The following is a 17,722-nucleotide window of genomic DNA, read 5'->3' as shown; positions in this document are numbered from 1 at the left end:
CATCATTATTATTTTCAGCGTTGCAGCCAAATAAGTGCCAGGCTAGTATCAAAGCTCATGCAGCTTGAACAAACAATTTTTTATTGGATGCACATGATGATAATTGTATTTTCCTTTAGTAAAACTTTCCCAGTTAAAAAACTCAAACAACATAGAGATCTGTTTTTGCTTATATCATGATTTTAGTTACACGTCCACCAACATACTCGTCCGAGCCTTTTGGACTCCACATTGACTGCCACTGCAACAAAGTTGGTTGGCACAGTTCGTTTTAGAGGCCCATCCTTCCCCAAGAGAGACCATCAGCACTAACGAGTGTACATAAATGTACAGCCATGCGCTCAAAGCCCAGTATAAAGCTCATAATGCAAAAAGTTGACTTTCACTGCAAGGCCCTAATTGAGAACTGCATCACGCTAAAATCACTCATTGCACTGTACAGCTACGTAGAAAAAAACAACAGGTGCGGCACACACAGAGTATGTGTTGCGTAAAAGTGGAAGACCGAATAAATAGGATCATATTTCATATTATCAATCGACGATAATAATCATATCATCCAATGCATGGCCATACAGAAAGAGCACACTAGACGTGTGGTGCATTACAGCCCATGCCACACCAGTGCTGTCTCACGGCACACTCACCACTCGACATTCTGCCAGTACCTGCATTGGGATTTGTCTGCTGTGCTGCAGAGTTCGACAACAGGGCAAATCAATAAAAAAGAAAAGGAAAAAAAAAAACAAATGGACCAAGCAAGAATAATCCCTTCATGTGATATCCTTCGTATGACCACAACTTATAACTTCAAGCCATATGTGTGACTCATATCATATTGGGCAAAAACTTGACTTCAATTAAATCTAAAATAGGAACATGGACAGATACTATCATCGCTCATAATTGTACAAATAGCTTAAAATACTTTAGGGGAAAAGTAAATACTCATCTGCGTGACTATGGGTAAAAGAAAGACAAGACAAGGAGAAATAACATACTAAAGTAAAAAAAGGACAAGAAAAAAGTAGAAGAAACTGCAACCTCCATCCTTCAACCACACACACTATGACTACAATTGCAATGTTGCGCCACATTTGACCCATGTAGAGTTGAGTTGCAGTACACTAACCCATCAAGACAGCACCACCAATTGGCCTAGATTCAGTTGATGACAAAAGCAATATGAGAAAGGAAGTAGAAGGAAAAGACCAATCAAGAACCATCACTTACAACATACAAATTAAGTAGGGCCAAATAAAATTGGATTTCCACATAAAAGAAGAAAGAGTGTGGACATCAAATGTTGGAAACATGGAATGATACAATGAAGGAGCATGACTGAAAAAGACAGTGAAAAAGAAGCAACACTAAAAGAATAACATTAACCATTAAAACAAAGGCCTCCGTAAAACAAAACAGCCAATATAGGCTATAACTATTAGATGTTCCAGTTTCATGTAAAATAGAAGCAATATTAAGAAGAGAAAAAAAATAACCCCCTACCAAAAAAATGCACATAGAGAAATTGGCAGCATAAAGTAAACCATTGATCTGTTGTACTGAAGGAATCCCAAACACAAGAGAACAAAAATATTAGATAATCTGAGAGTGAAAAAGACAATATGACTAAAATGAAAGGGTACCAAATACACTGTATTATTACATAAAAGTTGAGAGACCAAGATGAGGAGTAGAACAGACGAAGCAACATTATACCTTATAGAGGTAAATAGATATTGTAGAATTGTAGAATGAGGGATAATCTAATCATCAAAAAGTCCTGAAGCCAACCAAAACTAGCTGGAAGTTACATAGGTGTCAGGGAAAAGAAAATCCTTCCATTTAGAAAAACAGAATAAAATGTTGGTACTTTGTGAACCAAGTGAAATTTTCAGCCAAAATGTCTGAAATTGTAACGTTATAGGTACTCAAAAACCTATTGAACATAACATAAAGCTACTTTACTCATTGAATTCTTGGATAAATATGGATTTGCTCGCCATAAAGAAAATAATAAAAGGGCAAACTGCAGAATTGGTGTGAATCAACAGAAGCTTTCTCAAGGTTTAAATATTCCAAGCCATGGCTTTTTCAGCAATTTCATAACAATTGAACAACAAAGAGGTTTCAATGGCTGTGCTATGATTTAATTGATTGGAAAAGACTGCTTTTTCAAGCACACTTAGAATTAACGAAAAGGTTATTATGAATGGCTGCACGACAATTTTAGGAAAATTCAGAGATTTTTTTAAAAGAAGCCAATAGCCTAAAAGAGCTGAAGTATTACGCAGACGCTATGCAGACACTGTTCAGAGATTAAAGGAAGATAATAAGGCTAGAAAAACAAGGAAAGGTCTTTCTCAAATGATATATAAAATGTTCACCTATAGTTAAATTATCAATTACCTTCATCTGGACTATCAGCATGTATAAAAATGTCTTTGGAAATCCAATAAAAAATTAATATTATTTCCACTTTGCTCTGCACAACAACCAGAAGTCTCAAACTTATTTGAAATTTCTTCTGAAAATTCATATAATATAGTATAATATTCTGTTTAAGAATTAAGTTGTTGGAGAAAGAAAACAGAACCATCACCATAAAAATGTATTCTAAAACATCAGGTGAGAAAGAAAATGTACGGGAAGTTCAAGAGTTTGCCATTCAGAAGAAAGCCTCAGAGGGAGATAAAATTGTGAAGGATTTTTGAAAGTCCCAGCAATTTACAAAGAACAAATTGGTAACCTTTAAATTTTGACAAGTTCATAACACTGTTGCTTTTCTTTTTTAATTTCACAAACCCAAAGTAAAATGAAGAAAAAAAATTGTTGAAGACCTGTACAAAACTGTTATATCACTATAGCAAAATTAAAAATGCTTTCAATAATCCTTCTCAGTGGTCTGCTACTGAGTAATAGAAAGAGATGAAATAAAGACAAGAAATAACCTCCACGGGTCCCCCTGGTCTCTGGTTGTTAAAAAAAGTAATTAACCAAAAGCATGAAATCAAATACAAAACAAAATGTTACCACGAATTTCAAAAGATAATATGTTCTAATAGCTGATGACCAGCACCTACTTCTAGAAGTTTCTTTCTTAAAATCAGAACACAAAGAACATGACCAGTATGCACAAATGTACAAACAAAGCAAACACTGTATTAATAGTTTTGACTGGTGACTTCAAAATCTACTTTTAAAACTTATTCTCATCAAGCTGCAGAACAAAAATCATATTTCAAGAAATATATAAATAAACTGTTTGACGGAGTAACCTATTCTCATTTGTGAAAAAAGTGCTTCCCAATTCTCTACAGAACCTTCAGCTGTTTAGTATGCATTAAGTGATCAGCTTTCTAAATAGGCTTTCACTTTTCACACACCATCATTTTGAACAACAAAAACTGAGGCAATTTCACAAGTTGGACCTGCAAGTCAAAATGTGTCTGACTGCAGAGGGAAAAATAAATGAAATATTCATCTGGAAGCCCAGTCCAACAATGGAAAGTGAACAGAGTTGTACAAAAAATTATGCTATTGCATGCGCTGTAATTCACTGTATAAAAAAATGTTAGCTCAATTAAAAATGATTTTAGTCTACGTAGTATGGAATATCAAATTTTTAAAAGTTTGTGAAAATATATTATATCATACAACTTGATTACACAATTTCTAATAGTTTGAGAAGCTTGTTTGCCAACTATAGACAATAGTGCTGCATGGTCCTAAATGATTATCTTTTTGTTTTCGTAAAGTTCAGTAAAGCAGATAAACATATGCAACAGAGCATATGTCCACAAAAGAAATAAATGAATACCTGTTGTATCTTAACAGTGCATTAAAACCTCTTTACCATTTGAAAGCTAGAGGTTCTGACTGGTACTTCCACAACTCCCACCCCTTTTCATTCATTAGTTTCTATAATAAATCCATGAACGAGGCTTTCTCCTTTTCATATCAGTGGCATCGGTCATAACTGAACTGACACCATTTTTACAAGACATGCATAAAATGTTAACCACTTTTATTTACTTCTAAAACATGCCTAGATTCAACATAAATCAGGCAGGTGTGATGTAGCTTTTCTCCCACATAGTGGGCATGAATCAAACTGGGTCAAAAAGCTTTCCGAGCTATGATCTGCACAGCACAGAAATTTCAACTGGAATTTTCAAGCATCTCAGTCCGTCTGAAGTGTCAATGGCTTAGGAGGGTTAAGTTAAAAAGCCAAGCAAAGTTCAACAACAAAAAAAAAGAAAAAAAAGGTCATGGTTCTTGTCTTACCCCACAATGCTATAGATATGTAAGTAAAGAAATAACGTTTTTCAATTACAGCTCATCTCACACAAAAGTTGAAAGAGCAACTATGAAGTAGGGCATTTGTGATTCATGCACAGACTTAAAGATGGGCATAGTTTTGATGGTTTGAAAGTATAAATATTAAAGGACATTGAAGAATTTTACTGGTGACATGTTACTATCCTTTCAGTTTGTAAAGATAAGAGAGGCACACATCAAGACCAAAGACTGATGAATCCTTAAATAGGAGGAATGTCAATAGAGGAAAGCATGGAGAAATGATAGCAGCTCACTGACAAGTATGCCTTTTTCATAACATTAGCTTTTTCTGAATATCCAACTCTAGAAAAAAATGCTAATTAATTACCCACTATCTACTTAGTTTTGGCGTCTAATACATTATAATTCATAGTTTTTAAAAAGGCACATCAAAGATACTACTCTATTTACATTTATATTAATTAAGAAAATATTATGTCAGTATAAAAACGGCCTATGTTGGAGATCGAAGACAATTGTAACCCTTTGTTCATTTTAAGCACCATCAAAGGAACAGTTCTAAACTGAGTCAGGATGGATAACCAAAATAAGCAACTGAAAGTTAGCAAAATGTATCAAGACTGAGACTGAATGCATGGTTGCTTCCAACCATGCATATTTATTTCTTTAGCCACAAACCTACAGTTACATGTACTAAAAAAAAAAAAAACAAAAAACAAATCTAGAGCTAGTGGACTGCATCAACTACTACATTTTTGCCACATTTAAGAAACCTGGCAACCTGCACTGTTGCTAATGACCAGTTATGGAATATTTTTCATGATTAAACCTTTCAGTATTCCCAAATAAATAAAGTATCCATCTTCTTTACTGTATCAAATTCAAAATTGTCTTAAAATTTAACTAAGGATTAGCAGTGGTATCCTTCAAAGTTTAAAAAAAAATGCAACAAGAGGTTGCATTCTCTTTGGAGCTCTCCTGATGGCGAGCTCTGAGGTAAAATGTGACTACATGCCTAATGGAAATTCAACATGTACTGCATCACCTACATGTGGAATAGGCAAAAATTCCCAAGCCACATACCTCAGTCCATCAAAATGTTGACATATTCCTACTAAGCGAACTGAAAAAGTGTTCAGATTAACTGAAGTCCTCAAGAAAGGCACCCCCCTCTCCTCCAAGCTCAGTCAGAGTTGATAGTGTAGAGGCATTAACGGTCAATGCCCAAAGGGGAGAACAGACATAACTGCTTTCCATCCATTAAGCTTTTCTGATGACTTTAAACAAAAATGATACAGCCAGGAAAAAGGACACTACGTGGTACAGCCCAAAAAACAAGGAAAATCTCAGAATGGATCCATATTCCTTTCACAAGAGGTCTCAACTGAACATTTATATTAGTTTTAAATCTCAAGAACTAGAAGTTTTCGAATCATGGAGCCCAAGAGTCAACAGATCAACCTCACTGAAAGCTTTCTACATTAAAATAAATGTATGATTATCAGAAAATTGGACCTGACCTCAGTACTAGAAGTTTAGTATCAACACTTCTCCATGGCTCAACATCCTCACATTTTAATGTTGTTTTATCATAACAAACACAACAGGAGAAAACATGTCCATTGCCGTTTGTTACTAACATAGTTCATGGCTATATAAGAACTTTTTTTGAGTGCACCAACATTTCTCCAATACAGACTATCTCAGAGAAAAACCAAAGCAAGAAATGAGTTATGCACAAGAACTGTCAACATCAAAAGAGAACTGTCATTGGCTATCTCAAGATTTTCACATTTCTCAGCCTGACACATTTTTAAGAAGTAAACGTCAGACTGGCGCTCATATGACCTTATGCAGTTGTGAACGTCGTAAAAACTCTACTAAAACAAACAAACGTCAAAGTGTAAACAGAAAATAGAACCACTTCAAACAATGAAAGCACGTAAAAAACAACAAAAGAGCATGACTGCCCATAGAATTCTGACAAAGTTGAAAAACCACAGAAATCAGACTCGCGTCAATGTTTTTAATGAAATATCAGAATATATCAAAATGGTATCTGATCAGAGACGAAAAAAGAAGATCAGACATTCAACACAATACTTGGAAGCTCTAGATATTAAAGAAAACCAATTAAAACTCACCTCTTTTACCACCACCTCGAGTATCTTCTTTGTCTTTCTTCACCGTTTTGGTCTCTTCTTTTGCATCTCTTCCTTTCACATCCTATATAATAATATGGTAGGCAAAATATAAAAATCAGCACAATACCTAAGCATCCCAAGCTGTCAAGCTGTTCATTCTTTCAAGAAAACCCAGATAAAGAAAACAGTTATTACAAGTAACATTTTCCCTCTTCACCATTTTCCTCTCACTCTGTTTTCACTTTTAAGAAAAAAAAGAAATTTCATTGAAGCTGGAAGAGACATAAATGTACACAAACAATTTAGAAAACTTCAGGGGGATAACACATCGAAGAAATGTTTTGGAATCTGCACCAACAAAATACAGTGGAGTCTACTTAAACCAAAAGACGTACGAGTGTTCTGTTTACCCATGTAAAAAAAATATCTCAAGTGATCAGACAGTTCTTTTTTTTAAAGTAGCTAGGGTGTCTTAACCTTTCCAAACACATGACCCACTTCTGTTTTCTAATGCTTCTCTAAGATCATTTTCTTTTACTACACGGGTGGAAAACTTGATTCCCCACTCAGTACATCTTGTTGAGAGGTAATATTTCAGGAAGGATAGGAAAAGTATTTCTAACCTCACTGAGATTTGAACCTTAGCATTTATCCATGTTTGAAAAAAATACGAAATGTACTTTAAAAGCACTATTGCATGACAGTGCAATTTTGCTCACTACAAAAAGATTTCTTTAAGTCCATCAACCAATAATATCATGTTATAAGAACGGTAAAAATTATCAGAAACTGCCACCTATTGTAGAGTAGAAAAGTGGTTGTCTCGTATAAGTGGATATCATGAATAGTGTCATTATAGCATTTTAAAATATTTTTTTTTAATGAAGGGGGAAGTGTTCGCTTAGACAGGTGATTTCTTTCGGACAGGTGGCCGTTTGAGCAAGTTCTATTTTTCTTAAGCATGACACCCAGTGACGCAGTACCTTCTTCTTTGCTGATGGCTTCTGTTTCGTTTTGTCCTGTGTGGTCATGCTCCTGACACTGCCAGGTCTGTCTTTGGACTCAGCCCGACGACTTGGTGGGGGCTGTTCATAAATATGCAAACATTTTAAAAACATTCCATTTTACAATCATTTGACAATAAACTTGTTTCATTTCCCCTTCTGCAAAAAAATAAATGTCAATTTTTCTAGCATGCTAGACAAGGAATAAGCTGAGGTAGAAAACCAACCCTTCCCCTACAAAAACATCTCATTATCCCACAGAAGACAAAATACAATACAAAAATCATCAACTTATCTTTGCACCAACTTTGACAATTCAACATCACACTTGGACACTGACACAGCCTCAAGAATGCAAAATGAAAAAATGAGAAATTAGATGCTGAATGAAGACAAATCATTAACAAGACCAAACAAGACAAGATTTATAACACCAACATTATGGAAATTGCTGGAACCAAAGATATTCATTATCATAATCATTAACAAAGTCTGAAGTCATTTTGGGCACTTCACACATTCACAAGCATACCATCAGGCCTAAGTGTGGCAATAATACAAAATTTGACAGCAGCAAGGCCATTGGACAACTCAAAAAAGACAGAGCTCTACAAATTCAAGGAGACCCTGGCATTATGCAACATCCCATTAAGTGAAGTCTTACGACTAGCAACAAATAGACACCTCTTTCTTCCTATGACATCACCAAACGTTAAAAAAAAGGGGGTAAAAAAAATTATAATTTAAATTTCATTCTTCACACTGCCTCCTCTTATGAAAATAGGAATCTTTCTGTAATTACCAAAAAACCTTGTTGGTACGGTATTGGTCTATAACCAGGGAAGATTCCACTAAAAGCTGATGAAGTCTAAGCAGGCATGGAAATAAAGGTTGCAGTGAGTGAAAGAGAATACAATAAAACACATATTCTGAAAGAACTACACTGGCTGCTAATAAAAGAAAGGATCAAGTACAAAACTGCCGTTCTCTGTTTTAAATGTATAAATGATAGTGCACCCTTTTATCTTAAAACATTCCTGGAATTATATCATCCACCTAGAGCCCTTAGATCAGCCTCTGACAATCTCATTCTCTAAAACTCCAAAACAAAATTACAAAACATATGGCGAGCGTTCCTTTTTGTTCTTTGGTCCCCAGGTATGGAACGAACTCCCATATAAAATAAGATCTGCCCCAACAATTTCCATTTTCAAAAATCAGCTGAAGCATTTCTTATTCACAAAAGCATACCTGTCGTAATGATGTACTGTGATATATATATTATGCATGTGTTTGCCAGACTGTGAGACTGAAGAAATAGCATGTGAGAAAGAGAGAGAGAAAAGAGAGAGAGACAGAGAGAGAGACAGAGAGAGAGAGAGAGAGAGAGAGAGAGAAAGAGAAAGAGAAAGAGAGAGAGAGAATGGAAATGTTTTTCTATCTGTATAGAATGAATGTTTTAATGAATGTTTCTAGTTACTCACGTTTCAACTTTATTGTGACCGTTCGTGAATTTTTATTGCATTGTATATTTTTAGTGAACACATTTCCAACCTCACTGCGAGACTGTTTTTCTCATATAAATTTTTACACATATACATTTATATTATATATATAATACTTTGTTTTACGTACATGCATGTCGATTAATTTTTAAGATGTGATGTCTTTTTTGTTGTAATGTGCATTGAGCATTTTTTTAGTAAATGGAAATGCGCAGTATAAATGCTATTTATTATTATTATTATTAAATGATAATGGAAATTAAAATAATCAATAAAAAATCACAAAATGCAGAGTAATATGTCTTGGACAATTTTTACTTACAGATTTGTTTCTTTCTGGGGAGCCTCTGTCTGATATGAGCTTCCTTCTCTCAACCACTTCTTCATGGCTCAGGGGAAATCTGGACAATGCCTGAAGGAGGAAATACATTCTGAAGTAGATACAAAGATCTGGGACTTTAAAAAATGTACTATGAAGTCATGTATATTATCACTGAAAGTTTCAAATCTAGCAACTGAAGATTATTGGATATCAATATTTTTCTGTAAAACAAGAGGCTCATTTCATGCTAACCTATGAAATAATAATAAAAATAAAAATAATAATAATAATTATGATGATTATAATAATATTGATAATAATACTAATCACAATCATAATACTAATTATAATAATGATAATAATAATGGCAATAATTAAAACGTATAACCTCTGTGGTAAGAAAAGTCCACTTTCATGAGATAAATCCTAAGCTTTTCAACATTTTTTTTTTCAATTTGAAATCACTATTAGTTTTGTTGTAAAATCATGCATCCTGCAGTTTTGAGCTTTGTAATTTACAGCACTGAATGATATATCACTCTTTCGTGTTCTCCAATTCCTTTTAAGATATGAGGACTCCTACCTCAGAAATCTTGGCCACTCCCTTGTCACCGACTTTGTTGCTGGTAAGTGTAAGGGACATCAGGGTTCTGTTCATTCTCAACCCCTTTTGAACAGAAAAATTAGCAACAGGTTACAGTGCACAACTTTGGCAACAACAGTGTTCAAATTTCATATGAGAAGAGCTGTCTTCAATTTGTTTCTTCTCCTTTGCTTTCTACAAGAAGACAGTAGAATATACTGAAGATAAAAAAATCTACATAATATTATTGTTACAGGAGGCTGCATCGATCTGTAGTCAGAGCATAGGATAAATGCAATAATAATCAGCAATCAACACTATTAATATTGCCTGTTACCCATCTTGGTTTTGTTGCCATGGCACAAACAAGTTAAAATAAATTCTCACAATCAATTGTGTATTTGTCATTGAATAAAACATACCGAAACATTGCATGAAAATGCGATATGTCCTTAGGGAATTTCTCAGAGAATAAAAAAAACAGTACATATTTAGCAGCAAAACGTTCATCTAAAATGGAACCTCCAAAACCCATAGAACATTTGCCATCAACAGGTGGGTATGTGGGTAGGTGGGTGGGTGGGTGCGTAAGTATGTAGGTAGGTAGGAAGGTAGGTAGGTATGTTTGCCATTGTAAACCAAATTGTCCTTCAGGGATCAATAAAAGTGTAATTTATTTATAATTTAATTTTACATATCACTTACTCCTGCCAGGCTTTCTGCTCCAGGGTCCCCAATGTCATTGCCAGTGAGGTTCAATGACAAGAGCTTGGTGTTGGCAACCTTGGCTGTGCCGAGAGCTCGACCAAGGCCTGCTGATCCTTTGTCTGTGATCTTGCAATGGCGCAAGGACAAATTCTGAACTCTATACCAAAGATAAGAGGAAAACAGAATTAAGCCCTTAGGTTAAGAAACAAAATTTGTTCATGTGATAGCAAAAAAAACTTTGCATAATATGGACATTTTCTATGAGAAATAAAATATCATACTTTCACATAATGATTATTATGTAAGGGAAAATATTGGAACTTACATGAAAACCTAACATACAGGGCTATTCAACAGCTTCCTTTTCATTTATATTGGACAGGTTATCGTTTTAGGCAGAGCCATTATATAGAAAAAATGCAAGAAGAGAAAATGGAAAGTGGCCGTTTGTACAGGTGTTGTCTTCCACAAATGGTCATCTGGGCTGGTTCAACTGTATGTAACAAAATTGCAAAAATGTTAAAAATATCAGAAAGTCACTCACAGACTCTCCTCTCCAATAAGCTCAGCCCAATTTTCTTCTTTCACTGGGTTACCGTCCAGAAGCACATTCCTGTAATAAAGAACAAACAACGGCTGGGTAGGTATTTGGGTATCTGAATATAAGTTTTTCTTTGACAGCAGTCAGAAGAGCAAATATCCATTGATAGAAAAATCAGCCAACACAAATCTACAATCCAAAAAATTGTAACGCTAAAAAAGAAATTAGTGTTTGTTTGAAAAATGTTGTTGCATATAATAAGGTTCTTGAGATGCCGAGTAAGAAGATTTGTAATTTGATACCCACATTCTATACACACATCCATCTCTGATAAGACTAAACAGTGTGGGGCACAGCCTTGAAAATTCACAAAATAAGGAACTAAAAGGTTCTAATTAGGATTCCCACCTGGATCATCCACATTGCAGTTGAACACAATATCAATTGAGCATGCCCTCTGTATGTATGACATCTATATGTAACAACAATAACTGACAGTAAAACAGCCAACACAGCTGAACAGCTACTCTCATTTATAACTTGGATCTTTTGTTTACATTTTTCGTAAAACATCTTTGATAAATCCAGAACTAAAGAGCCCACCCATGAAAGAAAACAAAATAAAACCTCAAAGTAAATTCTCTGTTCAGATATTCTGCAGAAGCAAAGGACCTCTCATCACAAAAGGAATAAAGTAAGGAAAGCAGAAGATGATGCAATAGTCAGCACAAACTAATAGGAGATAGGAGAAGTTATATAAATATATACAATCACAACTGTCCATGACGGCCACCCAATGGTGTGGAGAAAAGTTGTTGCCTAGGACAGGTAGGTGAATAACTTGTGCAGTGTCACTATGAAAAAAAGGGAGGTGGTTATTTGTCCAGGCAATCGTTTTGGACAAATTACTTACTTGATATTTGTGCACTGTGGCAGAAACACTGCTAGTGTATGCAATGTATCCTCAGACAGGCCGGTATACCACAAACTGGCAGCAGGAGAGATCGAATACACACAAATTAGTTATGATCCCATTGCTAGGTTTTATATTAAACACTCATCTTTTTGTACTGAAGCATAAAAAACATTCTCGATTACGTTGATGCAGTATAGAAAAAGAAATCTTGCTCTTCAATATAACAGAATACATGATTCTTAGTAAAACTAAGCAAGAGCTTGCACTCAGCCACAAAATGTTTTCTAAAATTACATGACCTAACAAAGTTGGGTTTTTTTTTAATACCATAGCCAGCAAGGACATTATATCTTATCTGAAGAAGCTTTTATGGTACAAGTATCTACTGAACATTGAGACAACAAGTTGTACAAGAAAACTAGTAAGTGCAATTTTACTTGATGGTGTGAAGTCTTTCCAGTGTGGGCCAGCTCTGTTGAAAGTTGTCCATCATTGGAGTATCAATTTTCCAGCCTGAAACAAAGTATGAGGTAATTACAATGTTTGTAAATCTTCTTTAGCTGTTGTTAGATTTTCATTAAGACTCTTTATCTTGTCAATTTAAATCTCATCTTTAAAAATAACACTTTGAGGTTTAACACAAAATCTCTCTCTCTCTCTCTCTCTCTCTCTCTCTCTCTCTCTCTCTCTCTCTCTTTCTCTCTCTTACATTACACACACACACAAACACACAGAAAAGGATTAGAACATTGTACACATCAATCCAGCCTTACCTCTGATGAAAATCTCTGAGACCGAATCCCACTTGTCATTATTATCAAGCTCTACTTGAACAGAAGGTTTGAAATATTCAAACTTATCACGTGTTGAGTATGTTTTTGGTGGAGGTTCAATTGGCTCTGAAAAAAAAGAGAGTATTTTTCATATCAGATTTAACAGCTAAAATATATTTACAAGCTGTCCAGTAACCTGTTTTTCCATAACTAGAAAAAACTGAGTTAAAGTAAAGAATTGTAACATATTATCTTCTTAACACAGAAAACTCACCCTTGAAAAGGAAAAAAATTAAACTACTACTTACATCTAATTTAGGTTCTGAAACAGATGACATAAATAAACGGCTGAACAAAACCTGTAAACAGTAATTCAAATAAAGGCAAGCCATCGTCTTTAAATTTCGATATAAAAATTGAAGAGCACATAATTATTTATAGAACACAAAAGAAGACAGAAATATTAAGATTGCATTACAAAAAAGGTAGACATTATCAAATTGAGTTTCCTTTACAACTTTGGCAATTTTTCATAAATAAAAGAAAATATCTTTACGGATAGAAGGTTGTTATTCTTTGCATCAGCCATTGTGTCTACTTCCTAAACACTGTTGTGGAAACTGAAGGATTACAGTAGCACTGACCACTACTGACAGAAAACCTCTTAAGAACAGAATATAGAACACAAAAGATTGTCAAAGAACAAGTGCCCCCATTCCCCCGCGAAATAGTAAATTTATTTATGCAGCACTTTTCCACTCCCCCAAAAAAGAGTGCTCAATGTGCTTTACATGCTTTCAATACTGATCCTCTCTCTCTCTCTCTCTCTGTCTCTCCCTCTCCCTCTCCCTCTCCCTCTCTCTCTCTCTCTCTCTCTCTCTCTCTCTTCTCACTCCCCCTCTCTAGAATTTTACTAACACTATCCTGATCAAAATGTTAAGAACACTAAAAATTTGCCTCCGCAAAAAAATGCAGAACATAAATTTGTAAAGTCCACATTGGAACAGAGGGCCAGTTGTATCCAAAAATAAAACAAACAAATTGGCAACCTGCTAATAAAAATGCAGCCAACAACAGGATGTTATAGACATTCAACTTGCAGGCCAGCCACATCTCATACTTCTCACCTCCATCCTCATTCAGCTCAACTTCCGGCTCTGGTTCTGGAACAGGCTGCTTGTTCTTGTCTCCCTTCTTGTCTGGTTTTCCCTCGTTGCCCCCTGAAGCTGGCCCTGGAGGCTTAGGGCGAGTCACTACAGGAGGGATGACAGCCATTCCATTCTGCTTGCACAACTCATTAAAGTCTGTCAGGAAGTTTCCTATACATTTATAGGGCTCTGGAAAGAGAAATAATATGATATAAGTCCAGCAGTAGTTTTGCTTTAAGCCAAGCTAAGAAACAAATAAAAACAAAAATCAAGTTTGTACTGCTATTGTATTTGCTTTTAAAGATAAGAAGCATTTAACACACTTACACTGAGTTGACAATGTTACTACAGTTATTATGTTCACATTGTGATCTCTTACAATAATCTTACAAAATTAAGATTAAAAAAAACGTACTTCATACCTGAGGAGATGCTATCTAGATTCTGATGAGCGACATAATGCAACCCCCTTCCCCCTTCTCCTTTTCCTTTTTAAAAATTTTACCCTGCCAGTACGTACTCACTCATGATATTTAACCAAAGTTTTTCACTGTGAAAAGTAGACGGTGTGTCATATAAAGCATCCAAGATAATGGAATAAAGATAAGAGACGAAAAATATCGGCAAGTTGAATAAAAAGAAAATGATGCACTGAATTTTTCCTGATTCATCCTGAATACATTGTTTGCTATTCAAATGGGGGGAATCAACTCTCCTGAAACATATTAATGATTTTTCCTTATTTGAAATTCATCAAAGTGGTAAATGCCACACAAATACTGTCAAAGGCAATGAATAAGAAAACAACCTGGTGTCTTATTTGGGTTGTCATCCTCAACATGGGTGGCAGATGAGGGATTCTTGTCTTTGGACAAAGCTTTTTCCACCTTCTTGCCCATCCTGACCTTCTGTATTACACTGGATTAAAAAAACAAAACAAACGATAAACATCTAATTGCAATTTGCACACACCAACTTTATTATGCCCCCATCAACATAATTTTGATATTCAGGAGGCCAGCTGCTTCCACCTCATCAGTCAGCACTAACCCAAACAGAATGGAATACAAATTTCGGTAGAAACAGGGAGGTACAGTCGAACCTGACTTAACGGCCACCTGCGTAAGACGGAAACTTGTTTTAACAGAATCTCCCTGCTCGTTGATAAATTCCCCTTTAATTATCTGTGTATAAAACGGAAACTTGTCCAGTGCGGAAACGGAAAGAAATATCTGCTCCCTTCAGAGGGTTTTACCTGTCTAAGACGGAAATAAATGCTTTGCCTACTCAGTCCTGATTTGAAACAAAACTCACAAGTTTGGTTTAGCCGGCTCTAAACTTAACGCCATGCCGCCAGGCGAGGATGCAGAGTAGGGGTGCAAATTAGGGGGGAAGATGTTACCCCATCTATGTTTGGTCAGGGTAGTGTGTGTGTGAAATCTCACGAGTGCCAGGGAAAGTGCTCAAGCGGCACTCCAGCACGGAAACTTTCATTGGTAGCCAGAGGTCAGAGGTGTGAAATTATTTGAACCAATGCCTGCCGCCCTGATTGAACGGCCAGCCGAGAAAAGAGTTCTTCGAATCGTTGTTGCATGGCAGTGAGGGGTGGCAATGGTTGACTGTACTTATAACACCGATGGGTGGGGAAAAGGGTGGAAGCAAAGGAGATGTTCAAACTTTTCTGTTTTTAATAGGTCAATAAGTGGTCTCATAAAATACAAGCAATGCTGGCAATGGATAAGTAGGACTGACGCTTGTCATTATCAAAGAGGATAGCAATTGAGAGGTGTGAAGTTTTGACCACAGCTTGCCGACTGCACAAGTGACCCTTGATCCCACCTGCTGGGCCTCTGGAAACCCCTTCCATCTCCTCTTAAATTCCCCTGTCTAAGACAGAAAATGTCTTCTAAGACAATGTTTTACTGGCTCCCCTGCGATTCCGTCTTACACAGGTTCGACTGTACTCTATGAAGACGAAGTACTGTACTGCCGAATTGCAAATTGAACTCACAACAGCTGCATTCATTGGCAAAAAAATATATATATTCCTTTATGTATGTGGGCATCCCTTGAGTATCTCTCACTCTCTCTCTCTTTCTCTCTCTCCTCTAGAGAAACAAATACAGAGAATGAATATGAAATCATGCTACTTCTACACAGAGAAATGACCAAGCAAATACTAGTTGATAGCCAGAGTCCACAACTGTGACAAATAAATGCCGGCGATTTGGAAAGTAATTTGTCTATACTGTATTATTTTGTTGCATCGTATACTGGATTTCTTTTACAGGGCTCAGTTACATTCAAATTGTATTATAACAAAAACCAAAGAATTATCATTTAATATAAGAAGAAGAAGATGACACTTGACTTACTCAGTAGTAATTAGTAGTAATAGAATCTAGTTATAATGATTCCATTAAATTTAAAGGGTTAAAATTGACCGTCTACTCGTCCTACAAGACATACACTGGTTGTTTTGTTGTTTTTGTGGGTGAGTGTGTTTTGTTTCTTTGTTCTTTAATAGAGAGCGTTTTGAGTCGGTTTACAAGTAACATTAGATGATTAGTAACAATTTCCCCAATTTTTGGATTCGACGCAAGCCGATTCGGATTTCTAAGTGAAACAACCAAAGTTGGAACTATTAAGTCTAAATTTGATCTGAAAGTTCAATATAATTGTTACCAAAATATGTTCTTTAACCTTTAAAAGTAACCAAATCAAACCAGTAAACTAATCAGAAATAAAACCAATAGTGTAACTCTACCTAGCGGTCAGCCATGAATATCGTCGCCATTTGTAAACATGTAAACCCACTTGCTCAAAGGAGGATATGCAAACGCATAAAAGAAATCCGTATAATTTAAGAGCTACAGCTTCAAAATACTTTGTTTATTGAAAAGGAATTTTAGGAAAAAGACTTTTGTTGTAATTTTACTAACATAGCTACAATTCAAATAACTTTTTAAAGACTAATAATGAACTCAAAATTATTAATGCGCTGCGTATCGAGGCAAGAGTTTGACTTGACAACGATTTATATTTTAACAGTGGTTTCCCTTGAATAATCTGGCAGTCATCCACAGAGTTACCCCCTTTTAAACGTATACCAGAGACACTAAAATATATAATTAAATACACTCTCTGCGTATACCTGCGTATACATCTAGCCTATGCAGTCATCGCAGGTCGCAGAGCCCTTGGACTTGTCACGGACTGCGCTTGTTAACCGAGTTGGTATGGCAGACCCCGCTGGTTTCATAAGTACACATTTGCACATTAGGTATATTCGTTGGTTGAGCGGTGTGACTTTTCAAACTTGAAAAAAACCCCGAAGAGCTTGTGTCAGTGTCACTAGATCTAGACTAGATTTCTAGATATCTATAGACTCTAGGTTCGATTTAAATTAAGAAAAGCCTTAAGAAAAAACAAAAACAAAAAAAACATCAAGCCCCACTACGAGCCCTTACCAATACAAGTATCAGATTCTTCGATAGCTTTTAAATTTTAAATGTCTCTACCTGAATGTTTTTGGCGATATCAATTGTGTGTGTGTGTGTACCTGACTGGTTTGGCGATATCAATTGCGTGTTAGTGTGTGTGTGCGTTTGTGTGTGTGTGTGTGTTTTTATGTTGTGTGTGTAATGTTGTGTGTGTAATTACGTTTTCAGTGGTGGCGGTGGTGTGTGTGTGTGTGTGTGTGTGTGTGTGTGTGTGTGTATGTGTTTGTATGTATTTGTATGTGTGTGTGTGCATGTGTTTATGTTGTGTGTATG

At 35.7% G+C, this 17,722-nt stretch overlaps 1 protein-coding gene across 10 annotated transcripts in view; it reads right to left on the bottom strand.

The window, feature by feature from the left end:
* Positions 1–17,722, bottom strand: part of LOC101850833 (leucine-rich repeat-containing protein 71) — a 50,003-nt gene that overhangs the window by 19,304 nt on the left and 12,977 nt on the right. For 3 of the 10 annotated variants that reach the window (XM_035971835.1, XM_035971836.1, XM_005106187.3), the window contains exons 2-14: positions 14,755–14,864; positions 13,926–14,135; positions 12,799–12,924; positions 12,463–12,538; positions 12,023–12,097; positions 11,113–11,181; positions 10,566–10,725; positions 9,861–9,944; positions 9,278–9,367; positions 7,430–7,531; positions 6,447–6,528; positions 4,288–4,296; positions 648–692 (exon numbers count right to left, since the gene is read on the bottom strand). In XM_035971835.1, the coding sequence (XP_035827728.1) occupies positions 648–692; positions 4,288–4,296; positions 6,447–6,528; positions 7,430–7,531; positions 9,278–9,367; positions 9,861–9,944; positions 10,566–10,725; positions 11,113–11,181; positions 12,023–12,097; positions 12,463–12,538; positions 12,799–12,924; positions 13,926–14,135; positions 14,755–14,864 (1,238 nt within the window). Of the gene's footprint in view, positions 1–647; positions 693–2,951; positions 2,973–4,287; positions 4,297–6,446; positions 6,529–7,429; positions 7,532–9,277; positions 9,368–9,860; positions 9,945–10,565; positions 10,726–11,112; positions 11,182–12,022; positions 12,098–12,462; positions 12,539–12,798; positions 12,925–13,925; positions 14,136–14,754; positions 14,865–17,722 lie in introns of all 10 variants that reach the window. The other 7 variants (XM_005106190.3, XM_005106194.3, XM_013086897.2 and 4 more) reach the window with 6 other exon arrangements.

This window comes from Aplysia californica, unplaced genomic scaffold (genome assembly GCF_000002075.1).
Source record: "Aplysia californica isolate F4 #8 unplaced genomic scaffold, AplCal3.0 scaffold00518, whole genome shotgun sequence".
Taxonomy (NCBI): domain Eukaryota; kingdom Metazoa; phylum Mollusca; class Gastropoda; order Aplysiida; family Aplysiidae; genus Aplysia; species Aplysia californica.
Note: the sequence above shows the minus strand (reverse complement) of the source record. Positions and strands in the feature narration are given on the sequence as shown.